Genomic DNA, 25759 nt, shown 5'->3' with positions numbered 1-25759 from the left:
TAGCCTACCATTGTTTCCGGGATGCTGGCAGAAGGCATGGGACTCAGGGTTGGAGCCAGCAGCCTCTACTAATCACAGCAATGAGAGTATCAGTGTTTTCTTGTGCCAGTTCCCTGAGTCCCGGTTCTTACAAGGCAATGCAGCTTGGGCCAGGTCACACCTGCATGCCTCAAGAGAGAAACTTGGAGCTTAGAAAATCCGGATCTTTTAGGAAAGTTGTTCGTCCTTTGCTTATGGGCTGTCATTCCAAAATACCTATGTTCCTTCAAAATGTTTTAAATAAAAGAAGGGGAAGAGAATATCAGAAATTCTCTTTGGAAACTAATACCTTACTGTTTTTTGAGAAAATGTAGGTATTATATTTTAAATAATATTTTAAAAAATTTTCAAATCTTCTTATCAAAAAGTTACCCAAAGTTTGGAAGGGAGGAGATGGTTACATAACGAAGCTCATGTTTACGTTTTTTTTTTTTTTTTGACCTTCCAAAAAATATGGACAGCTTGCTTTTGGGAGACACTATGAAACATGCTATCATCTGATATGTACTGGCTTGAGATGTGAACTCATTACACGACTTAAGTATATATACTCACTTCTTGCCTTTTAAGTATATATACTCATTTCTTACTCACTTCTGATCCTCCCTGGCCGACAAGCCTCTGAAAAATTTCCTCTATCCAAGCACCTGCTCTGCTGCTTCCCAAACCTTGTTTGGCTGCACAGGTCTCTTCTTTCACAGGCTTCCAGTTGTCCACAAGTCTCATTGCCTCATCTCCATAGAGACTGTCTCCAGCCTCCCATGTTGCTCCATCCTGTGAATATTCCAGCTCACAGTGTGTCTGCCCATGTGGGGTTCTGAAATCAAAGGAGTCACCTAGTAGAGGCTTCTGAGATACACCCAGGACATCACATACAGAAACTTAAGTCTACATGGGAAGTCTGGGAGGTAATCTTGGTGAACCGGTTAGTGCTGGATCACATAGCACATGTATGTGTTAAACAGCGACAGAAAGATCACAAAAAACAAAAAAGATGAATGTGGAGAACTTGACCCTGGACAAGGACTGCTGATTCTATGTTCCTGTTTGGGATGAGATGGAGAAAGCCAGGGTGCGGGACAGGCGGGGCTTTCTGTTTTGTATCTGTCATCGCAGTGGTTCTTTCACTTTCTAAAAACCGAGCGGTATTTTCCCTTTACACACATGCACACGCACACACACACATACACCACACACCACACACACCACACACGGAGGTTTTCTTTTTTAAAGAAAGATGTGAGGATTAAGCAGACAATAGCTATAAAATTTATGCTCTTTATTTTTCAAGGGCCACATAAATATAGTCACATAGTTACTTTATCTTCTTCCTGTAACTGTCCTCCCTCTAGGCAGATGGATGGCAGTCATTGACGATTTATGACTCTGAAGAGCTGAAGGGGGGTGTGGCAAAACATCTCATCTGCCTCCACCGCCACCCTCCAAGCACTTTGAATGATTGCTGGGAGATAACTTGGCAATTGTTTGGCTAACTATGGCCTTAATTCCCTGCCAGGGCTTCACTCGCACCTACTTCTCCTTTCCCTTACTGATTAGTAAGACAACATTCAACGTTCCTTTTCTGCTAAAAAAGAAAACGGAGTGACTTTTGTGACTGGTGATACAGATCACTTTATGATTTATGAGGTCTCTTGCCTTGGGATAAAATAGGTTTTATGACTCCCAGATGAATGGCTGGATAGGGGAATTGTAAGTAAGCTCTTTGAAGAAGAATTTTTTTTTAATGACCCCCTGTTTTTACTGACCAAAGCATAGGAAAGCTTCTGTGTATTAAATACCTACCAAGTCAGTTATGCACCAGATTTGTAAAATCCAGTTTTGGTTTTAGAACTTTCTAATTTGGTTGCTCAGATGTTGGCTGGTGGCTCCATGTCCCTGCCACTCTGCCTGGCTTCGTGAGATCTGGAAAAAGAGTTAAAGATCTTCCTGCAGAGGCAAGAGAAATACTTGAAGCCATCGGAGAACAACCAGTGTCAACTTGCCCTTTCATTTATTGGTGTCGCAGGCCTCCAGGGAAGGTGTATGGGTTAGAGAGGCCACAGGAGGAGTATTGGGGGAGGTGGAACTGGAGCTGAGCCAAGGAAAGGCAAGATTAGAGCAGGCAGAGGAGGGCGGGGAGCTTGAGAGGAAAGGCAAAGCTTGAGGCAGAGGTGGGAGTGCCAGGAAGCAGAGCTGCGGCAGACAGGAGGCTGCTGGGGCGGGGTGGCCCCTGGTAGGCGGGCAAGTGGAAGAGCATCGGATATGGGGAGACAGGTGGGTAAACTTGGCCCTAGGTTGCTGAATGTCGCTGTGTTGGAGGATTGCACCTGGGGGCTGTCCAGGAGACCGTGCTGGTGCTGAAGAACTCGGTGCCAGTTCTCTGGCAGGGGAAACAGTCTAAGCATGCTGAGGAATGTGGAAGCCTCGGGAAACTGCTCGTGGAGACTGGTGTACTGGTTTAGCGGAAGACGGCGGGCATCTGAGGTGAAGAGCACCTGGGTGCCGCAGACAGGGAACACGTGTGTGTTCAAAATGTCACTGAATGAAATGAGACGCCTCTCAAGGGAACATCATATACCATAGTCACAAACCTCCAGTTCTGAGGTCACTGAAGAATAATTCAGATCAACACGGATCGACTACGTGAACTCTCCCTCTCTGCTTAGCGGCCATTCCAGGTGTCTGTTCACTGACCTGTTTACATTAACTTTAAGCAAAATGGAAATATTAAGAAATGCTCTGGTCACCAGAAGTTTTTGCTCTTCATTTCTACTCTTTGGCCCTCTCTAGAGGAAGCCTGAATCCAGTGGCATTTTCTTCTGCACGGCCATACGTGTAGGAGCAGGTGAAAGATCTTGAACTGTTTAGCTGATCTTCTGCAGCTGCCGGTCATGTGCTTGATGCTAGATTCCTGTGATTTTCCTTATAATTAGAAAAAATGAATACCTTGAATATCCCTCTCCTCCTTTGAGCAATTAGATTCTGGTTTTCTAATTAGTGAACTCATAGGGTGGTAGTAGGTTGGACAGATTGGAGAACCTGGAGAAGGACAGTAAGACAGCTTGAGTTTGGGGTTGTGGCTGGTTTCTGGGTTGTTGCTATCTGTAGTTTGGGCTGCAGCCCCGGCAGGATGCAGAGAGGACTCTGTCCCTACTGGTCAGGAGTGATAGGGGAATTAGCGACCTAGTCATCTGGGATTGGGATGTCATGCATTTGATGTTCTGTGGCCTTTCTGCTATTAATCCTGTCCTTCAAACTCCTACCTTTAGCCCAGGTCAGACCCGATCGTCTATGGTGCAGTGGCTTAACCCACAGTCTCCAACCACAACAAGCTCCAACCCAGCTGTGACACCTCCTTCACCCGGGTCATCCCCTTTCCTCTTTTCTCCTCCTGCTACTGTAGTGGACAAGCCACCTGAAAGGTACGTGGTTTGGAGTGGAATGTGGAATACGGTGGCAGCACACACAGGAGGCTTGATGAACCTGAGCAGGTTCTTGTGTTCCCTGCTGGCAAAGGCTTACCCAGATACCCCCAGCATCCCGGACTTCATGGACAGCACTTAAACCACCTTGTATCGGGGCATGCCTCACCAGTTCAGTAGCAAATTCTTTGGAGGATTTGCTTTACATGAGACCTGCTTGAACCTACTCTGTCGTGCTGGTTGTGCATTTATGAAGAAGTTCTTATTTTGGAAGAACTTCTTGTTCATGAGTATAAAGCACATTCTTTGTTTTAAAGGTAGGCAAGCTGGCACTGGAAGCATTCGCTTCCATGGCATCCAATGGCCAGGTCCACAGAAGACAGAGCTGCTGGCCTCCAGCAGGCTCTTCTACCTGTGGTGGCTCAGGTGCTTCTTCCTGTCAGTGGCTTCCCCCATGCCAGTGAGGTGAGGCATTTCCTTTGGATTTGATTAGACTGGCTAAAAGCATAGTTTCCATCCTTTTCACGCACGGACACAGAGGTTGCTTTAACAAATGGTGAGAAGCTGGGCCTGGTGTGCCTTTCTTGGGGTGGAGGCACAGTGTAAATACAGAACACTCAGGGAAGAGCAACAAGCCCCTTCCAGAGTGGTGGCTGCCTGGGGTGGATCTGGGCCAGTGGTTTCCCACCTGTGGAGTGTGGGTGTGCCGCCGCCTCCTGCCTGCTGGCCGTGTGTCTCCAGGTGCGTGTGCTTTTCCTAACAGACCAACTGAAGTGCTTGGAAATAAACATGTCCTGTGGTTCTAACAGTGCTGAATAGTAGGAAAGGGCATCCCACCAGGTAGGGAGGAGAATTAGGTGAAGTGGTTCAGTGACAGCTCCTCAGAGAGGCTCCCTGAGGAAAGGCTTGAATTTGAAACCCATCGTTTACTTGAAAATCAAGTGCTATTCTTAGCCTGATGTTCACTTCCATGTTAATTTCTTTTTCGGGAGGAGTTGCCCTACTGGTGACATCAGTGAGATTTGGGGAAGGGGGTTGGGGGTGAGGTTTCTCTCTGTTTTCCACATTTTCATTGGTGTCTTTTGTGTTTTCTTTCTTTTCAGTGTCAGCAGTCGGAAGGCTCGAGCCGTGTATCCGTGTGAAGCAGAACACAGCTCGGAATTATCTTTTGAAATAGGAGCAATTTTTGAGGATGGTAAGTGTTAGTGGGAGCCTCATCTATTAATCCTGTCGCCCGCATTACGAACGACCGCAGCCTGGAGGGAGCGGTCAGCGATGGTGCTGTTGTTGGGAGGGTAAGTGTCCCGCTTGATGCTTTGGACTGGATTAAGCTGCCGTATTCAGCTCCTAGGCCCCAATACCAGGGGCTTGTTGTTGATTGCTGGAATGCCACTGTGCTCTCTTCTTGGTTATTCTCCATCTCATCTTGTGGGTCTTCATTCAGGTCATTTCTCTCCTGACAGGAAGAAGCTGGTGTCACTTGCACTTAAGAAATATTTCTGATTTGCACACTTTATTATATTTGTTCTCCCAGAGTTGCTAACCAAGTCCATTAAATGCTTCAGGTTTACCAACTCTGAGTCATCAGAGAATACTACTATGCTTAAAAATTTTCGATTTCTATTTCCCTTACCATTTTTGTGCTTTACAGTTTTGCTGATTTGAACAGTGTGTGAGTCTCCAGATTCAGGTATTGACTTTGCATATTGAAACAAGGGTGTAGCTTTTGAGGATTTAATATTCATACACAAGCATGTAGGAGCTATGCCTGGTTGAATATTTCAAAAAGTTTTCTTATGGTTCAGTGTCTTTTTTCCCCTGCTCTTGCTTTCTTCCCTCCCCAGTCCTGCTCATTATGAAATGCATTGGTTGCTATGGAAACCGTGCTGTCATGTGTGGGTGGAGCTCCTCAGAAGAGTTCCAGGGAAGCAGTAGGAACCTGAGATGCTTGGAATGGAATGGTTGATTATCCAGAATGTTTGGGATATGTGGAATGTATCAACACGAGGCACAGTGGTGTATTGTCAGTAATGCAGCATTTGCTGACGATTGTTTTTTAGAAAGCAAGTTGCCTCATTTAGAATAGATTTCTATATGCGTGTGATATGTGCTCTTCAGAGACAGAGACTCCTGGTAGTGTCAGAAAACAAACAACAACAACAAAACCCCACATGGAACAGAATTAGACTTTGTGGAGAAATTTTGTTCTTGGAATAGAAGCAAGATCATTCCTCCATTACCATAACATACATGCAGTTTTGCCAAGATAATGTGGAACGTAGTTGCCCTGCCCCAGGCCTGTCTCATGTCGGCACACCATATGGCTGAAGGGGAGGCTGAAATGGTAGTATTGAAACGCACTCATTTGAGAAATGTGATGAATTTTTATTTTGTGTGATTAGATTTGTTTAGAAGACTCTGAACTCCCTCCTGCAGTATGGTTTGTGAGATAGTTACTGTGGTAGAAGGTGCATCTATTAGGATACCTTAGGCTGCAAATAACAAAAATTGACACAGCTGGTTGAATCAGTCGTGAAGATGGATTAAAGTCATCCCAGCTCGTGCAGAGGCTGAGGCAGGAGGATCACTTGCGCCCAGGAGTTCGAGGCCAGCTTGGATAACATAGTGAGACCCCATCTCAAAAAAGAAAAATGGGTTGGGGGAGAGATTAGTTTGCACCATAGTAAGTTTGGAAGTAGGGAGTTCTGATTTTAATTCATATTCTCTAAGATGTTATCAAAGACTGAAGTATTTCCATCTCTCTGCGAAACGGTTCTCTACTGATGGACCTGGGCCTCTGTCTGGTTTCCCTGGCGGGAGCAAGATGACTGCCACAGTTCCATGTATCATGGCCACACTCTGGTGGAAGGAGGTGTCTCATCCTTGTGTTCCTTTAAGAATGAGAAAACTTTGCCAGGATTTTCTTCATAGTTTACCCATCCTCACATCCCAGTATGCAGAACTGAGTCACATGCTTACCCCAGATCCATCATTTGCAAGGATTTAGACCAATCAGAATCACACAGGGTATAGGACACCTCTCCTGGGCACACAGCCATGTGAATGAGGGTCAGTGCCTAAAGCCAGCACAGATCTGCGAGTTTGGATAAAAGCTGGTAGGCGTCTGACCCAGGAGACTCATGTTCTCCAGCTCTAAAGTCCCGAGATGACTTGGAGTCTTCCTAAGAAGTGTGCACGTACACACGTACACGTACATAGTCACACATTTGTACATATGTACACACATGTGCACACACATACCAGTGTCTCCGTGTGTTTTGGAGGAGGAGAGCCACTGATTGCAGGCAACGTGGATTCTGAACTCTGCAGTTATTTTGCCTGGGCTCACACCATGGCTTTCTTATCTTCCATGTGACCTGGAACAGGCTCCTTTAGGACTCTGTGCCGCTGATTCTTCATCCTCAGTGGCAGGGATGGCCACAACATTGATGTTGTATCAAGATAGCATTGGGACCACTAGAAAAAGAGGGTTCTGAGTTGCTACAGATGTATGGGGGAGAGGCTGCTGACCATGATGCCATGCTGGGTACATCATAGTGTGCCTCAGAAGAGGCTATGTTTTGAGCCAGGTTGTGTCTCACTCAGGTTCTGTGCTCTGCAGTGCTGGTGTCTAGCTCTGTCAGGACTTTGCTGGCTGGGGCACCCCGGGTGTCCCAGGAGCTCCTCATTCTGTCCCTCTCCTAAGGCTGGCTACTTGGAAAATACCTTGTGGATGTGTTGACACCCTCTCCCTACCCAGGGATGTGGGTGTCTCATTTAATGTGAGCTACTTGTCTTGCAGGTTCCCCCCGATTCTTTTATAGCAGGGCAGATAACATAGTGGAAGGTGTTCAGAATCAACAGCATTAGGCTTACTGCTTAATAGGCACACTTCTTCAAAGGGTACAGTCAGTGTCAAGCCCTTAAGCAGAGTTTATCTGTGTGTGTGTTTGCACCTCACATCTTCTGTGCATAGTTGATCTCTTAGCTAGTTAAAAGCAGATGCTTGCCCAGAACATGTCTAGTGAAGCCCTTCCTTAAACAGCTATGGGGTCTTCCGGTCTGACAACTGACACTGAGAAGACAGACTGTCAGGTCATCTGACCACAGCTTCTGTGGAGCCAGGCAGTGCTCCAAGTGGCCACTCAGCCACAGGAGTGCTGCTGGGAACGCTCTCTTTCTGCAGACCAGCAGTACTTAGTGTCCCTGGAATGCCCAAGACATTCTTCTTATGTTCACTTATCCATGTGGAATCTTCCAGCCTCCATAGATGCTCTTGCAGTGCCATTCCTTTTTGTACCTCATACAGGCAATAAAGGAAATCAGTTTATGGCACCCAGTGGCCTTTGGAGAAAACAAACTCGAGGTCAGAGTGACCCCCGGGCAGCCTCGTCAGTAGTTATGCGGTTTGGGATGTGTGCAGCTCTGAGAAATCCTGACCCGGAGTGTGGTTGACATAGGGGTCTTTAGCAATTGTGTAGCCCCATGACTGTCCTTGTTCTTTGCTCTTACTGGGTGGGCCAGGCTTAAGTTATGAGTTCCGATTCAAGGTGGAAGATGTGTTTCTTTAGTAGACTTACTAATGCCTAGCTGTTGCTCTGGGGCAATTCCCCCACCCCTCACCCCCAGGAGAGGGCTGTGTTTGTAAGGTCTCGGGGCAGTGATGTTGCTTTGATGGCCAGAGGGACCTTTCCCTTTTCTCCGGGCCTGGGGAATCCTGGAAATAGGTTTTGCTGGTGACCACCCGCCAGTCCTGTCTTTCCAGACAGGTGTGCTCCAGTCTGATGGGCAGTGGTTGCCTCCCCAGGGGCAGGGTTGGGAGGGTGCTGAGGCAGGAGGTTTCCAGGAGCGACCCCACGTGGCGGCAGCAGCAGCAGCAGCAGCAGCAGCGGGGCTGCTTTCCTGGCTGTCCCAGGCTGTTTGTCAACATCCATGTGTAGACGTTGGGGAGCAAGTGTGGCCCAAATTAATCCTTAAAAGCCTCTGGCGATTAAACTTGAAAGGTCTCAGATAGACACAGAATAATCCCTGGAAAACAATTTGGCGTTATCCTGGAAAGTTGATCGCATATAGACCCCACAGCCCAACGATTTCGTTGCCAGGTAGATTCCTAGCACGGGAATCTGAGAAAAAATTACTGAATGAAAAATAAGTTCCAGGTGACTAGACATTATGTGCTTCTGCTTAAGCTCACACATACGCAAAATAAATGGGATATTATTAGGGGTATGGACTTGTGTGACAAAACTGAATTTTACCCAGAGCTGTGATAAGATAATGAGAAACATAGCATTCAAGCTACTGGTTGCCTCGGGGTGGGAGATAGGACAGAGCCCAGGACGCAGCCTCCCTGTGGGCCCTGTGGCAGTTCTGAAGTTGCGTGTGGGTTCCTGGCGCTCACTGTGTGCTGATGACACTTCAGTGATTTCAGTGTTTGTCACACACATTGTCTACGTTACGCTGAAAACTGAGTTGGTGGAAGGGACCTGCTTCTCTCTCATGCTACTTGGGGTCCCTGCCCCACACCCATCTTGTTCCCTCTTATGGTCTAAAGGCTGTGAGGACACCGTGGCTGCAGCAGAGTGAGGCTCTTGGACTGAGACCTGCAGGCACAGGGAGGGTGCGTGGGAAATGACAGACACTGAGGCCACCATGTTCTCCACCCGTAAGAATGGAAAAGCAGAGCCCTGTTGACCGTGTAGACATTTCTCAGGGGAGGAGCGGTGTGATAAACTAGGAGAGGAACCCCAGATGGGTATTTTGGGGTTCGATGCTACTGAGAGAGGTCAGATCTTCAGAGAGGGAGGGAGAGCCTACCAGCCTCATCTGCAGCTGCAGAGCCACTTTTCCTGTGCTTGGGGACACCTTGCTGTTGGTCTCCAGACCCTTCTAGCCCACCCCACCTGCCGCTTGGCCGGGTCCACTTCCAAGGCTGTTGGATGTTACAGGATCCCCCTTGGTCACCTCTGTAAAGCAGTGACATCTCTCTCTCTACTGGCTTCTGCCTTCCAGGGAGGGGAGGGCTGGGGAGGTGGTGAATGGGGTTGTGGAGGCATCTCTCTGGTTTGCTGGTTGGGGAGGTTTCCCCAGTCAAGCCTCCTTTCACCTCCAGCATTGTAGAACATCACCTTTTTCCTCCTCTGTTCATCCTGTCTTTTATTAATACTGAGTCTGTGTTTGTGCAAGCGTGTGGTGTGTATAGGGTAGGAGGAGAAACAGTAAGCATGTGCAGGTGAGACTGTATTTGAGACTACCTTATTGCCTCCTCATAGCGGGTCCTGCAGGCTAAGTGCTAGTAACCCCGTGTTGCAGGTAACAGCTGAGCGAGGCCCAGGAGTTAATTTCCCAGGTGCAGCCAGCTAGCCAGGAGTCTCCTCCAGGGCTCTGACTTGAGCCCTGGGCCCCTTGCCACTCAGGCCCCCACATTGTTACAACCCTATGGGCCTCTTTTGCATAGAAACCAAAGCTTTTCCCTAATGGTGACTGCATACTAGTAGCATTGCCAGCTGGGGTGTTTGGATGAAGTGAGAAGTCTCTAAAAATCCTGGTGTGAAGAACAGTGTCAGGGTCAAGGTCATTGAAGGCATGAAAAAAGTGACTTGCTGCCAGATCACTTTGAGAGCACATCTCTTATTTTGCTTATTCATTCATTACACAGATAATCATGTGTCTGACACTGTGCTAGGTGCCGGGTCTCATGTTACAGATGTTACATGCTCTCACAGTCTGGACTAGAAAAGAACATCTCAGTGTATCTCTCCTATATGTACACGTATGCGTGCACACACACAGGACATGCAAGGTGCATAACTGGGAGCCCCAACCTGGTCTGGAGCCAGGGGAGGAGTCGTGGAAGTGGGGGGATGCTGAAGCTGCTCTTTGAAGCATGAGTAGGTGCTGTCCAGGCATAAAGGCAGGGAAGAGCATTCAGGCCCAATGGAACAGCTGCACGGAGGCCCTGAAGGCAGAAGCTTGTTGAATTTAAGGAAAGTGCAGGCGGTTAGGGGAACGCAGACAGCCAGAATGTGTTCCTGTTCATCCAGGGGAGGGAAGAACAAACAGTTACCCTGTTGCAAAGGACAATTAGAATTGGCTTGTCAGTGTCTTCCAAACTGTGGGGCAGCTCTACCTTAGAGGACCATGAACTCAATTCGCTGAGTTGCAATTAGCATTCAAAGAATAATACTTTTCTACACAAATCCATGGGGAAAAAAATAATAGAATACAGAAAGGAAGGCATTGCGTGCGCACAGTGAGGGTAAGAGTGCTGCTTCATGAAACGTGTGTGTTATGGACATGTGTGCCTGTACTTGGTTTTTGATGTGAAATTATTCTCCTAGGTTGTGATCGGAAGCCATCTTTCGAGTTGGTCTTCTGGAGTAGCCCATGCCTCCCCTTTCCTTTATGCCACGGCTGCCATCCCTGCACCTGACCATGGTTGGGGGTTTGAGCTGGGGACTGCCCACAGCTGGGGGTTATGAAATGCTTCTGTATTGCATTTCTGAACCCTGGTGAGGAGTGCTTGGACCTGTGCCCTTTGCTGTCCAGGCTGCAGTTTCCTCGTTAAGTATCACGTGAATATTTATGAACAGTCCATTGTGCCAGGCACCGTGCCCAGATGTATAAGGCTCAGGCTGCCTTCAGGAGTTCCCAATCCAGTGTGGGAGTCAGACCAGACTGTCAGAGGAGGAGGCATCCAACCAGGTCTCTAAACAGGAGGAATTACCTGGTGAAGAGGTGGGGGAAAGGCATTCCAGGCAGAAGGCACTGAGCTTGCAAAGGCCTGGAGTTGCAGTTGGGATTTCTCTGGATGATTCACTGCAGTTGACATGCATGATGTGCCAGTGGAGTGTGAAGGGCTCCTGTAGGGGCGACCGGAGCCAGGTGCCAAGGGGCCTGTGTTACAGACCAGTAAGAAGCTTGAGTTTGAGGATGGGAGCGGTGGCTCACACCTGTAATCCCAGCACTTTGGGGGACCAAGGCAAATGGATCAACCGAGGTCAGTAGTTTAAGAGCAGGCTGGCCAATGTGGTGAAACCCCATCTCTACTAAAAATACAAAAATTAGCCAAGCATAGTGGTGCTTACCTGTAATCCCAGCTACTCGGGAGGCCGAGGCAGGAGAATGGCTTGAACCCGGGAGGCGGAGGCTGCCGTGAGCCAAGATAGTGCCACTGCACTCCAGCCTGGGCGACAGAGCGAGACTCCCTCTCAGGAAGAAAAAAACAAAACAAAAACAAAAACGCAAAAAGCTGACTTTAAGCAGGGGAGTGATGTGATCAGCTCTGTATTCTAGACAGTTCACTGAGCATCTTTGTGCAGAGTGGGTTGGAAGGGACCGGACTGGAAACCGGGACACTGGTTAGGAGGCTGCTTTGGGACCGCGTAGATGAGGTTTGTCGTGGCCAGTGCAGGGAGGCAGAGCCTGTCAGTGACCCTGGTGCAGACTTTGTGACCCAGCATCCCAGAAGTGGCCCCTCTTCTCTACTGGCCACTCCCTGGTTGAGCTTTTAAGTGAACACCCAGGAGGCAAGTACTTGGGGACATTTTGTTAAGGTGATTTTTCTCTTCCTTTTCAGTACAAACCTCCAGGGAACCTGGCTGGCTAGAAGGGACTCTGAACGGCAAGAGGGGGCTGATTCCACAGAATTACGTCAAGCTGCTGTAGCTCCTGGACGCAGAGCCCCTGCTGACCCTGGCACCCAGGGACCTGCCTGGGGGCAGAGAGCCGCCTTCCTCCTCTGAGGCTCTGGGCTGCACCCACAGGTACCTCCACACTTGGGAGTTACCATCATCACGATCAGCCTTGGGGGTGGGGCGTGGGCGGGGATGGGAACGCACCGCACTGAACTGTGATTGTGGATCAGGAGGGGGATGTCAGGATTCGCAGAATGGACTTTTCATTTGTCAAGTATCGGGACTTGGGATTTTAATTATCCAGCATATAGAACGAGAGGGAGGGCAGCCTTCTGCCACCCGTGTCGCCCCCACTGGCAGTCACGTCACCAGAGCCACCCCGGCTCCCTCTCCTCCCGGAGCACCTGCTGCCGCGATGTTAAAGGGAACTGTGCTGCTCACAGCGATAGGTCTGCAGATCGCATGCCTGGCTCCGGCGGCCTGGCTGGGAGGGCTGCTGCTGGTGTGGGGGAGATGGTCTCAAGCCAGAGGGAAGCAGAGAGACGTGCTTCTCCAGCCTACTCTTCCTAGACGGCCACCTGCGGGACCCCACGCTCACTGCGCTGGCGGCGTGCACTGGCGAATTTGTAACAGGCTTCTCGGTGCTCCTCACCCGTGTGCTCTTTTCCAAACACCACCTTTTTGCCTCAAGTTCTCTGTAAATGAAATAAACTGTAATTTACTATTTGATTTATCTGTCCTAATGTGGGGAAGCGGTCGTGGAAGTCATTGCCCTGTCTTGATTTATGAATTGGCAGCCTGCGATGGGACTCGTCTCTCTCCGCTGTCGGCGTGCTCACAGGTGGAATCTGTTAGCGGGGAGCCTGGAGTATTCGCAGTGAGGCGTGTTCCCGGGGGCGGGGGCAGCGGCAGCCTCTGATGTGTGCAATCGTGGAAGGCCATTCACATCTCCTCCAGTGGCTGCACAGGCCTCTCTACCCTGGTGCCTGCAGGACCTGGAGCAGGGCTGGGGCTTTGGCCCTGGGTGGTTGGTGTGGGCTGTCTCTGTGCCCTGGGACCAGCCCTCCTACCAGCACCATTGTACACCCTTATCCCACACCTCCCAGCTTGCCTCTGCCTTCCAGGCCTCCTTACTAATCTCCATCTGGATTAATTTCAGTGTTGAGGGAGGAGAGGGAGGCAGAGCAGACCTTCCCGGAGGAGCCTTCACCCTTGACCCTGCCCTACCCCGTGCGGATGGCCACCCCCAGCATGGGCAGGCCTTGCTCTGACGCTTCCTCATTCTCCTCCACCTCCAAGCTATGGGGTACAACAACCTCTAGAGCAAGAGGGGACTTCCCTTGGAATGTGGGGCTTAGTTTTAGTGGCCCCAAGATTCTGAAGCCAGCCCCATGCCCCAGAGGCTGCTCTGGGGCCAGGCATGTCTTTCCACGCATCCCCATAGGAGGTTCCTGGACCTGTCGGACTTCTCTCAAGCATTTATCAAGGACAGATGTGTTTGTTGCCTCATCCCCAGATGAACTGACTCAAGAGCTTGCCAGTTAACATCTTGGAAGTCACCTCACGTGGATGACGTGAGGGTGTGGAGTTTGGGAGTCGTATGTGTATGGGGAAATGTGCTTCTTGAAAAGTATCCGTATTGCAAATAAAAATAAGGACAATTTCGATGCAACATAATTTAAAATAATCACGCGCCCAGTGAAGAGTATTGAGACCGCAGAGGAGCCCAGGGCCACCCTACCACAAGCGGGTCTGAGGCCTGGGCAGGGGCTGGCTTGGCCCTAGGGCTGGGGCAGCAGAACCTCCAGGAGCCTGTGTTCTGAGTTGTCGTTGCTGCCCCGGCTCGTTGCTTGGGATGTAGAAGGAAACTTGACTCCTGAGAAGAGGTTGCTGGCATGTCCCACTTCTGTGAGGGCCCCTCTGCAGGCAAAGGCAAACCAGTGGGCAGCTAGAGCAGGCTCAGGTTAGGGTTGGGAGTGACTTCCTGGCAGATTCCTAATTGGTCTATCCCCAGGGGCCATTAAAAAGAAAACTCCCTGCACCAGGTCTTGATTGATTTGTTTGCTTGCCGGAGATTCCTGTTGTTAACAGTGAGATGCACCCAACCTGCCATTCCCCTCAAAGTGGTTTTACCACCACTTAAAGAAATCACCACCAAGTTTGGCTATCTGTGTGACCTTGGGCAAGATCAGTCACCCCCATGATTCTGTTCCAGCCTCCTAAAAATAAAACGATCCTGAGAAGTTTGGGGTTGAAATGACCTAATAGAAGCAGCGCACCCAGTATGTGGGGAGGGCTTGGCTAATAGGAACTGCTGTTCCCATTTTTCTTACTCCTATGAATAAGAACAGCAGTATCTTGCATCTTTGTCATCAGGGCCCTCTGTGTTCCTTAGATTGATGGGGTGACAAGTAGGGAAGTTCTAAAACTGTGCCCTGTGGAGGCTCTTGTAGCCTTAAGAGCTGAAGACCCCTCCTGTGGCCCTCTGGGGAAGACTGGGGTAGTGCCAGAGGGGAGCAGGGGTGTGTCTGTCTAAGAATGTGACACGTGCACAGCAGTGTGGCCAGGACTGCCAAGGCCTCTGGGCAGGGAGCTTACCCCTGGACATGGCCCAGAATGTACTGAGGAGCGGGATCAGGAGGTGTTTTCTTACTTTGGTGGATCATCTTCCTTCCCCTAGAAGAGGAGTGGAGTATGTTTTGCTGTTTTAGCTGGATGGGTGTGGCTGCTTCCCAGGCTCTGCTGAGGCTACCTGACCTTCCCTCAGCCCTACATTGCTCAGCTCCTGCAGCACCAACTGCAGCTGCCTAGACCAGGTCCATATCCTGTGTTCATTCAGTGGCACTGTGGTGGTTTGAGGCAAAAAAGAGCACTCAGGCCATGCGTTTCTTGTTGGCACTGGGGCTGCAGGGCTTGCATCTGATGGTGGCACCCACAGGGCCTTCCCTGGTGTTCCCCGCATCTGTAAAGGAGATGCCAGGTGAAAACAGAGCCAAAGGACTTGCAGGGGCTGTAACCTCACCCTCCTTCCTTTGTAGTAGCAGCCATACCTGCGGTTGGGGATATGGAAGGGAAAAGCAATGAGTGTCCATGCCAGAGATGGATGTCTGACTCATTCTTTCCTTACAGTGACTGCACAAGCCAGGGGATATTAGCCCATTTTATGGATGAGAAAATGGAGAAGGAGCACTTGCTTCCTCAGGTTCAATAAGCTAGTCACATGTTCTTTCTGCTGTGCCATCTTGTCCTCAGGGCCATGCTGTTATGAGTTGAATTGTTTCCCACTCCCCAAATTCATATGTTGAAGTCCTTAATCCCCAGTCCCTCAGAATGTGACATCATTTGGAAATAGAATCTTTGCAGATGTCACTAGTTAAGCTGAGCACAGTAGGGTTGGCCCTAATCCGATATGACTGATGTCCTTAAAACAAGGGGAAATTTGGACACTGAGAGACTCGCATAGAAGAAAGATGACACGAAGAGAAACAGGGAGAAGACAGCCATCTACAAGCCAAGGGGAGAGGCCTGGAATAGACCCTTCTTCACAGCCCTCACTGAAGGAACCAACCCTGTTGATGCCTCCATCTTGGACTTCCAGCCTCCAGAACTGGGAGAAAATGCATTTCTGCTTAAGGTGCCCAGTTTGTGGTCCTTCGTTAACAGCAGCTCTATGAAAAGACAGTGGTGAAAAGTGCATGTTGCATTACAAACAAGCTGTTTTGAAATCTTATTTTTGCTATTTTATATCTTGGTGACCTCTGGTAAGTTACTTGACCTTTTTATGGTTCTGTTTGTGCCTGTGAAATGGAAAGAGGAGACGCAACCTGTGGGATGTGACAGTTAAATGAGAGTGAATGTCCTGTGCTGGATGGGCGCATGGTAGGAAGTGGGGTTTAGTAAATGGAGATGACTGGAGGAGGCAAGGGGCAGGGCACTGTGGCGGTTGGGGGTCGGTTTCTGTCCCGCTTCTCATCTCTAAATCTCCACCTGCTTCCTGCCAGCATCTGTTCTGCAAAAGCTATTCCCTGCTCTTGTCCTTTGCCAACGTTGCTCAGCCTCCCCGCTCCTTCCCAACGCCACTCTCCACTATCCACTCCAGGCTCCTGCTCTCTTGGGCTTGCCTTTCTTCCCATTCACCTCCAGACTGGGCATCTTCTCACTTTCTTAGGGGTTCTCCCAGTCTCTCAAAACCAGTCCCAGTGACCCCTTCCTTGGCCAGATATTTTCCACGACTTCTTGAATCTTCTTGAGCCATGTGGCTTTCCTCTGTCCACTCTGAGGATGCTATTCCAGGAGCAGGTCCTCAAATAGCTCTCCCGCTCCTCGTTCTGCACATGTCTTCTCAGTTGCTTCTCAGCACTCTTCCTCCTTGACTGGCCTGAGCAGTAATTTATTGCTACCTCATTTGGGCAATTCAGCTCATTCTAACGCTTAAATGTCTAGCTGAAAGTATCTCAATCTACTGGTTAGAATACCTTGGAAAACACTATCTGAAGATCAACTTGATTGGAAAGACTTCTGTTTTTGGCCCAACAAAGGACCTGCACTTTAAATTTGGGCAGTGAATGCATGGCAGCTCAGGGCTATGCATTGGTGTCTGGATTTCTTCTTCCTTGTGGAGTTTAGCAACTAAGGAAACACTGCAAGGTGGAGCAGCTCCCATGCCGGGAGCAGTAGGATCAGACCCAGCCAGGCCAGTTTTCACAGGTGCTGCCATCCACCCTCAGTCAGGCTGGCTCGGGGCATGGAGATCCATATAAATGGGTTTTTCAGACTAGGGAAAACTTGGGAAACCACTGTCTTGGCAACATACATGCTGCAGCAAAATATCTGAGTAACTACTAGTGGTAGACATTTAAAAATCCTGATCTTTCACCCCTCCCCAAACCATGCCCTTTTGTGGAGCCCTTTCAGGCTGACTGAGGGCTTCACCTCACAGCTTGCTTTGGCCGATGGGGTAGGAGCAAACTTGATTCAGTCAGAGGCATGGAAAGTGTTATATGCCTTTCCAGGGTCTCTTTTAGAGCCCTGGCTTTGCCATGAAATAAACCCAGGCTAGCTTGCTGGAGGATGAGAGGCCACATGGAGCAGCACCACTGCAGACCAGACAGCTGCAGGCTGACCATGGAGGTACAAACAATCCCAGCTCAGCCGAGCCTGGCTCAGGTCAGCACACCCCAGCCTGCTTCTCCAGCTGACTCATAAGACTCATGAGAAATAGTCAATGGTGATTGATCTAAAGCGGTGGGTTTTGGGATGTTCTGTTATACAGCAGCAGCTAACTGCCTGCCACTTGGCCCCATTGTTCACTTTGCTTTGGACAGTCTTGGTCCATGATCAGTGTTGAGATCATGCCTTACCCAGTGTTTTTTGGGAAGCTACTGTTTTATTTCCAAGAAAATTGCTACAGTAGCAACTGGCTGACTTGAAATTAAAGTGCCAGAGATACTTGTAATCAAGTCATTTTAATCTGTGTACATTTGCAGAGTTTATAAAAAATACGTTAGAGCTGATTTGTACATAAAGGGACAATGTTTTCTATTTGCTTGGGGGAAATTCAGCACACAGAAGCAAACAAGCCTCTAAATACATAGGCATCACTGGGCATAATTTTTTTTTTAACTGCTCTGGCATATAGTGGCTGGCTGTCTCCGTGGCAGAGACCAGTTCTTAGCTAATGATTCCTAACTGTGGGCTGAATTCTTTTGGCCTGAGAGCACTTCTAGAGATTGTTAGAAATAGTCACATTGACCCAAGAATGAGTCTGTTCAATTCGAAAAGGGCACCCCCTTTAGCCAAGGGTGCACATTGTAGGGGCCTTCTGCCAGCTTTGTGTGGGTTCCCAGCCCAAGATGACTTTTGTTTCAAGTTAGGGGCGCTCTGTGAAAAGCCCTGTTCCCTAATAGGTCAATTTTCTGAAAATTTTAAATCTAAAATTGCATTTATAGTATTTTACACACCAAAAATTTGTGCTCACAACTTGCTTCCTGTGCTGTGTTCGGTGGGTATGCTGTGTTCAGGAATGGATCTGTTGTGTTTCACAAAGCTGAGTTTGTTTCACTATCTGTCTTCTCTTGCTGAAAGCAAAAATAATTTGAACAAGCACCAGTTGAGTAACACATTAAAAATGTACTGTACTTGAATTTATCTTGTGGGAAATGTTTTCTATTTAAAATCCAGCTGGTGATTGCTTACTGCTCCTTTGTGACCCATATTAATGAGTGGAATCCAAGGGACAAGCCTGCAGAAATGTCAGAAGAATCGTGGCCAATGGGGAGCTGAGCCTCTTGATGGTGCAAGGGTCCTGAGGGATGACAGGGTGAGACCATGTAGAGGAAGAACTTTGGAATCAGCCGGGGCTCCACTCACATTAGTCTCAAATTCTGCAGAGTAAGTTTTCATGTGGTTGTGAAGATAAATGAGGCAGTGTATATACAGGGTTTAGCAACTACATGGCAATAGTTACCTAATGGTTACAGAGTATTTTAATGAACCAAATATCAAAAGTATTAGAAACAAGGTCTCTAATCAGTCCCCAAAGAGTAGAATTAACATGTGGCTAACACAGGACTCTTCCTAACATGGAAAACCACTGTTCTCCATCTTGGATGTAGGCAGAGTGCATACAATCAAGATTTGGGAGGGCACAAAATCCATGTGTACCTACAGACATTCAAATGAATTCGCTCCAAAACAACAGGTGATTAAAGTAAAGGATTTATTGTAATCTGCTTACAGTCCTTTGCAAAGACAGACATATGTTTTTGCATAAAGATATAAATTGCTTCATTTTAAACTAATTTAGTGTTTTTTTTTTAAATTATATGAACTTTTGGTGAATTATGAACTGTACCAAACCAAGATTTTTAAGAGCAATATGGTACAAAAATAAGAGCAGACAGACAATTTGGACTGGGACAGGCATTCAACAGTGAATTTAGAATATGGCTTTGCTGTTTAATCAAGCAAAGTTACCTGGAGACACACAAAGAGCCAGTAACTTTGTTAATACAAAAAGCTGATGCAGACCATCTCCATCCCAAACCTGCTTAAGTCAGAATTCCCATTTTATAAAAACTAGTCTGAACTAAAAGCTGCTTTTGTTAAGTAAGTCATTTGTTTTCTAGCAACTCCCAGTCTGCATGCTGTGTATTTATTACCTTCAAAATGTGGCTTTCATATTGCTGTGCATGTAAGTTGACTGTATTTAAAGATCTGCCTATAAATTAAATTCCTGAAATTGCAAATTATGTAAGAAAAACTCCTCCCTCTGAGTGCAGCTTTCACAGGTTTCCCCTTGCACAAGGCAGGTGTCTTTTGAAAGACAAGGTAATGTTGCCTGCATGGTGAACCCTGGAGAAAAGTGTTGATCCAATTGCTGCTTCTTCCTGGCCATGGGCTTCTCCAGCTACAGCTTTTAGATTTTGGAAAATAATATGATTTCACTGAGTAAACCTGATGATTATCATCACTTTTAAAAGATTAATTTGGCCTCTATTCAAAGTAGTTTATTTAGTGCAATCATATTGTTAGTTTCCCCAAAGATACATGTTTGTGATTTGGGGCAAGAGAAAAGCCATAAATTGCATCAGTGCTGAACAGATTAATGAATTAAAAATTTTAGTGCCCCTGTCTGGCTTATATGATCTGTAGTTTTTCTCCAAAACTGTTGTTTATGTATAAAATTTAATTTTAAAACCTACCTTTTAAAAATCTAAAACCCCTCTATCTCCCAGTCTCCATGCCATTCAGACTGAACCTTGCCAAGATGGGCCGTCCCAGCGCCTCCTGCCATGATCTGTGTGTTCCTGTGACTGGTTCCAGGAGTGCAGAACCCCTTTCCAAGATCAGAAGGGAATAGCTGATCTTTAACAGAGAGAGTGCATGGAATTTCTTTTTCCCACAGGAGAAAACTGTATTTTCTAAAAGGGGAGGAAAAGAGGCTCTCTGAGCCATCTAGTTCCCAGTCTCTCTCTCCTCGAGCTGGTTCTGCTTCTGGAGGAAAAGGGGAACAAGGCAGCTTTCCTGAAGCTGCAGCACTCCCAGGACCACCTCCTCCCACGTGTGTTGTCAAATGACACCTTCCAGGAGCTGCAGACACCGTAGTGTGTCATTCCCCGATGGAGCAGGATAAAGCAGAAGCAGGAAAACGTGCTGGAGTTCCACAAATGCCCCAAGCAGGAGACCAAGAACAAAACAAAAAGTACAGAAAAAGTAGAAAGGCTTCAAGACAACCGAAGAGGTTTAAGTGTGGTTATTTACAACAGAGACTGTAAAATGGTAAATTAGATATGAAGCTAAAAAAGGCACAGCTTTCCCTTTCTTAAATACACTGTAAACGGTTCATTATGCATGCAGGACATTGCACTTTACAAAAAAAAAATTACCTTGTTTAGACAAAGATAGTACTTAAATAGTCTCCAGCAAAATAGAATTCTTTCAAAAATACTTTCCCATTCATCCTATTAACCATTAAAGATTTTGTTTTTGTATGTGTCTCATTTACAAAAGATCCTTATACCTTATTTCAGGTCCTTCATAATTTATACATACAGTAATGTACAGCACAGCAAAAGACTGCAAAAAATTATTTGTAAAGCCAACACAATAGATACTAGAAATCAAACCAAGGCATTTAACATCTTATCCATTCTAATTAAATAAGAAATGGACGCTAACGAGTGTGTATACCAGTGATGCAGAAGACCGTGGACGAGCGAGGGCTCAGAGGGGGCTGCCACCCCATGCCACGAGTTCTGTTATTACACAACAGGAATCTGTATATATTTTTTAATTTTTTGTGTTTTTTAAATAACAAAAGAATATTAATGCCCCATATTGACTATACGTTTTATGTGCAAACCAAGGGTAAGCTTTAAAAAGTTCGTTAGTCCTTGAACCCTTTTAAAACAAGCAAACAATACCAGAAACTACATGGCATAGTTAAAACTTCCATCTGTGAAAATATCAAAATCAGAGTTATTGACTAGATATGGCTTTTCATCCCGAGGAGCAGGAACATGTTTCTAAGCGCTGGGGGATTGGAGGGGGGGAGTCCTTCAGACTGCTCTGGTCTCGCCAAATCCATGGAAAAACAGCTTTCCCGGCTCCAAACCTCTGACATGACTTTAAACTTGAGAAACAAGTGTGAATCAACCATCACATGTTAGAAACAGGTTTTCTTGGGTCCTTCTGGGTGTGGAACAACACGGGGAAACTTAAGGCAAAGTTCTTCTGGGCAGCGGGCAGTCACTTCCGGTGGAAGTAGAGTGGCTTGGCGTTCCCCGACTCCACCTTGGGCAGCTGGTCGCTGATGATCTCCACCAGCATTGCAGGGAACTCTACCTTCAGTGCATGGGACTCTCGGAAGGTGTAGAAGCAGAATTCCAGCAGGTCGCTCACCAGCTGTAACACAGACACAGTGGGCATGACACAGGGGCCTCGCTTCCGACCCTGGATCCCTCTGCATTCTGACTCTGGTGGGAACTCAAAGGACTACAGTCAGAAAGCCTCCCAGGAGACCACGTTTTCGTTAACTGAGCAGAGTCATCTGTCCTGGGAGAGGAAGAAGGGTGTTCACATCATCCATGTCATCTGCCTTTCGTGGAAAACAAATTCAGCTGAGAGCTGAATTTTGAGCACTGAATGTATCAGAGGCAACAGGGACAGTGACAGAGTTAATAGTGACTGGGTCACTGTACTGCACTCATCAAATTCTAATTTCTAAATGTGTGCCTACACGTGTATCTTTGTATTGGCGATGGGACTTCCCAGGGTGTATGGTGGGCTGGTGGGAAGGGGCAGGTGCTGGCCCAGGGTCTAAGCACCGCAGATGCCCAGGAGGGTGAGGAGGAGGACAGAGCACCTCACAGGCAGCTGTGGTATCCCCCTAGCTGGGCCTGCCAATGGAGCTGCCACCGGGGGAAGCTGGCACTTCCACCTGCAGCCCCGGGCCCTCTTTCCTTCCTTGTGGGTGCCTGCCCTGTGGGGCAGACCTAAGACTCCTCAGCTACTTCCTATTTCAGGCTGATTTTGAGACAGTGAAAAACATCAAGGACAGGTTCCGGGGTGTCCCCTAGCTCATTTTCCCTACTCTGTGAACCAAGAACCTTTCTCAGCCCCTCCAGACCTGAACTGCTCCAGGGTGAGCCAACGCAGGGTGGGGCGTCATCTCACCCAGGAAATGCAAGAGGTCGGGGAACTCCCTCCACTAGCCAAGGGAAGCTGTGAGGGACTGTGCTGTAATGGTGCTTCTGGCTCAGATACTATACTTTTCCCAGGGTCTTCGCAACCCATAGACCAGGAGATTCCCTTGGGTGCCTATACCACCAGGGCCCTGGGTTTCAAGCACAAAACTGGGTGCCAGTTAGGGTAGACACCGAGCTAGCTGCAGGAGTTTTTTTCATACCCCAGTGGCACCTGGAACACCAGTGAGATAGAACCATTCACTTCCCTGGAAAGAGGGCTGAAGCCAAGGAGCCAAGTGGTCTAGCTCAGCGGATCCCACCACCACGGAGCCTAGCAAGCTGAGATCCACTGGCTTGAAAATCTTGCTGCCACCACAGCAGTCTGAAATTGACCTGGGATGCTCTAGCTTGGTGTGGGGAGGAGCATCTGCCATTACTGAGGCTTGAGTAGGCTGTTTTCCCCTCACAGTGTAAACAAAGCCACTGGGAAGTTCCAACTGGGTGGAGCACACTGCAGCTCCCCAAAGCCCCTGTAGCCAGACTGCCTCTCTAGATTCCTCCTCTCTGGACAGGGCATCTCTGAAAAAAAGGCAGCAGCCCCAATCAGGGGCTTATAGATAAAACCCCCATCTCCCTGGGACACAGCACCTGGGGGAAGGGGTGGCTGTGGGCACAGCTTCAGCAGACTTAAATGTTCCTGCCTGCTAGCTCTGAAGAGAGCAGTGGTTCCTCCCAGCACAGCACTAGAGTTCTGATAAGGGACAGACTGCCTTCTGAAGTGGGTCCCTGATCCCTGTGCCTCCTGACAAGGAGACACCTCATACAGGAGAGCCTCACCTGGCATCTGGCGGGTGCCCCTCTGGGACAGAGCCTCCAGAGTTAGGAATAGGCAGCAATCTTTGCTGTTCTGCAGCTTCTGCTGGTGATACACAGGGTCTGGAGTGGACCTCCAGCAAACTCCAGCAGACCTACAGCAGAGGGGCCTGACTGGTAGAAGGAAAACTAACAAAGGAAGAGCATCAACATCAACTAACTAAAAGGATGTCCACACAGAAACCCCATCCAAAGGCCACCAACATCAAAGACCAAAGGTAGATAAATCCACGAAGATGGGGAGAAACCAGCGCAAAAAAGCCTGAAAATTCCAAAAACCAGAACGCCTCTTCTACAAAGGATCACAACTCCTCGTCAGCAAGGGAACAAAAATGGACGGAGAATGAGTTCGACAAATTGACAGAAGTAGGCTTCAGAAGGTGGATAATAACAAATTCCTCTGAGCTAGAGTATGTTCTAACCCAATGCAAGGAAGCTAAGAACCCTGAAAAAAGACGAATTGTTAACTAACCAATTTAGAGAAGAACATAAATGACCTGATGGAGCTGAAAAACACAGCACGAGAACTTCATGAAGCATACACAATTATCAATAGCTGAATTGATCAAGTAGAAGAAAGGATATCAGAGATTTAAGATCAACTCAAAGGAATAAAGCAAGAAGAGAAGATTAGAGTGAAAAGAAACAAACAAAGCCTCCAAGAAATACCAAATCTATGCTTGATTGGTGTAACTGAAAGTGACGGGGAGAATGGAACCAAGTTGGAAAACACTCTTCAGGATATTATCTAGGAGAACTTCCCCAACCTAGCAAGGCAGCCCAACTTTCAAATTCAGGAAATACAGAGAATGCTACAAAGATACTCCTCGAGAAGAGCAACTCCAAGACATGTAATTCTCAGATTCACCAAGGTTGAAATGAAGGAAAAAATACTAAAGGAAGCCAGGGAGAAAGGTTGGGTTACCCACAAAGGGAAGCCCATCACAGTAACGGCAGATCTCTGCAGAAACCCTACAAGCCAGAAGAGAGTCGGGGCCAATAGTCAACATTCTTAAAAGAATTTTCAACTCAGAATTTCATATCCAGCCAAACTATGCTTCATAAGTGAAGGAGAAATAAAATCCTTGACAGACAAGCAAATGCTGAGAGATTCTGTCACCACCAGGCCTGCCTTACAAGAGCTCCTGAAGGAAGCAATAGACATGGAAAGGAACAACCAGTACCAGCTACTGCAAAAACATACTAAATTGTAAAGACCATCGATTCTATGAAGAAACTGCATCAACTAACAGGCAAAACAACCAGCTAGCATTGTAATGACAGGATTAAATTCACACATAACAATGGCCCCTTAAATGTAAATGGGCTAAATGCCCCAATTAAAAGACACAGTCTGGCAAATTCAATCAAGAGTCAAGACCCATCAGTGTGCTGTATTCAGGAGACTCATCTCATGTGCAAAGACACACATAGGCTCAAAGAGATGGAGGAATATTTACCAAGCAAATGGAAAGCAAAAATAGCAGGGGTTCCAATCCTAGTGTCTGATAAAACAGACTTTAAACCAACAAAGATCAAAGGAGGGCATTACATAATAGTAAAAGGATCAATGCAACAAGAAGAGCTAAGTATCCTAAATATATATGCACCCAATACAGGAGCACCCAGATTCATAAAGCAAGTTCTTAGAGATGTACACAGAGACTTAGACTCCTGCACAATTATACTGGGAGACTTTAACACCCCACTGTCAGATTAATGAGACAGAAAATTAAAGATATTCAGGACTTGAACTCAGCTCTGGACCAAGCAGACCTAATAGACATCTACAGAACTCTCCACCCCAAATCAACAGAATATACATTCTTCTTGGCACCTCACTGCACGTATTCTAAAATTGACCACATAATTGGAAGTAAAACACTCCTTAGCAAATGCAAAAGAATGGAAATAGTAACAGTCTCTCAGACCACAGTTCAATCAAATTAGAGCTCAGGATTAAGAAACTCACTTAAAACGCACAACCACAGGGAAACTGAACAATCTGCTCCTGAATGAGTCTTGGGTAAATAACAAAATGAAGGTAGAAATAAATAAGTTCTTTGAAACCAATGAGAGCAAACACACAATGTACCAGGATCTCTGGGACACAGCTAAAGCAGTGTTTAGACAAATCTATAGCACTAAATGCCCACAGGAGAAAGCAGGAAAGATCTAAAGTTGACACCCTAGCATCACAATTAAAAGAATTACAGAAGCAAGAGCAAACACATTCAAAAGCTAGCAGAAGACAATAAATAAGATCAGAGCAGAACTGAAAGAGATAGAGATTTTTTGAAAAAATCTTTCAAAAAAATCAATCCAGGAGGTGTTTTTTTTGAAAAGATCAAAATAGATAGACTGCTAGACTAATGAAGAGAGAAGAATCAAATGCAATAAAAAAATGATAAAAAGGGGTATCACCACTGATCCCACAGAAATACAAACTAACATCAGAGAATACTATAAACACCTCTATGCAAATAAACTAGAAAATCTAGAAGAAATGGATAAATTTTTCTGGACACACACCCTCTCAAGTCTAAACCAGGAAGCAGTCGAATGCCTGAATAGACCAAAAACAAGTTCTGAAATTGAGGCA

At 47.2% G+C, this 25759-nt stretch overlaps 2 protein-coding genes across 3 annotated transcripts in view; one reads left to right on the top strand and one right to left on the bottom strand.

The window, feature by feature from the left end:
* The window catches only part of ARHGAP10 (Rho GTPase activating protein 10), a 341948-nt gene extending 329127 nt beyond the window's left edge, over positions 1–12821 (top strand). Inside the window, exons 21-23 of the mRNA XM_011956701.1 lie at positions 3309–3461; positions 4565–4656; positions 12040–12821. Of these exons, the coding sequence (XP_011812091.1) occupies positions 3309–3461; positions 4565–4656; positions 12040–12128 (334 nt within the window). The 3' untranslated portion in view covers positions 12129–12821. The remainder of the gene's footprint in view (positions 1–3308; positions 3462–4564; positions 4657–12039) is intronic.
* A 5977-nt stretch (positions 12822–18798) lies between these two features.
* The window catches only part of NR3C2 (nuclear receptor subfamily 3, group C, member 2), a 359380-nt gene continuing 352419 nt past the window's right edge, over positions 18799–25759 (bottom strand). For both annotated transcript variants that reach the window (XM_011956685.1, XM_011956695.1), the window contains one exon: positions 18799–21502. In XM_011956685.1, the coding sequence (XP_011812075.1) occupies positions 21347–21502 (156 nt within the window). In that variant the 3' untranslated portion in view covers positions 18799–21346. The remainder of the gene's footprint in view (positions 21503–25759) is intronic.

The sequence above is a fragment of the Colobus angolensis genome, unplaced genomic scaffold, assembly GCF_000951035.1.
Source record: "Colobus angolensis palliatus isolate OR3802 unplaced genomic scaffold, Cang.pa_1.0 Scaffold111, whole genome shotgun sequence".
In the NCBI taxonomy this organism is placed as follows: domain Eukaryota; kingdom Metazoa; phylum Chordata; class Mammalia; order Primates; family Cercopithecidae; genus Colobus; species Colobus angolensis.
The sequence above is the reverse complement of the archived record's forward strand: the minus strand, read 5'-3'. Positions and strand labels throughout refer to the sequence as shown.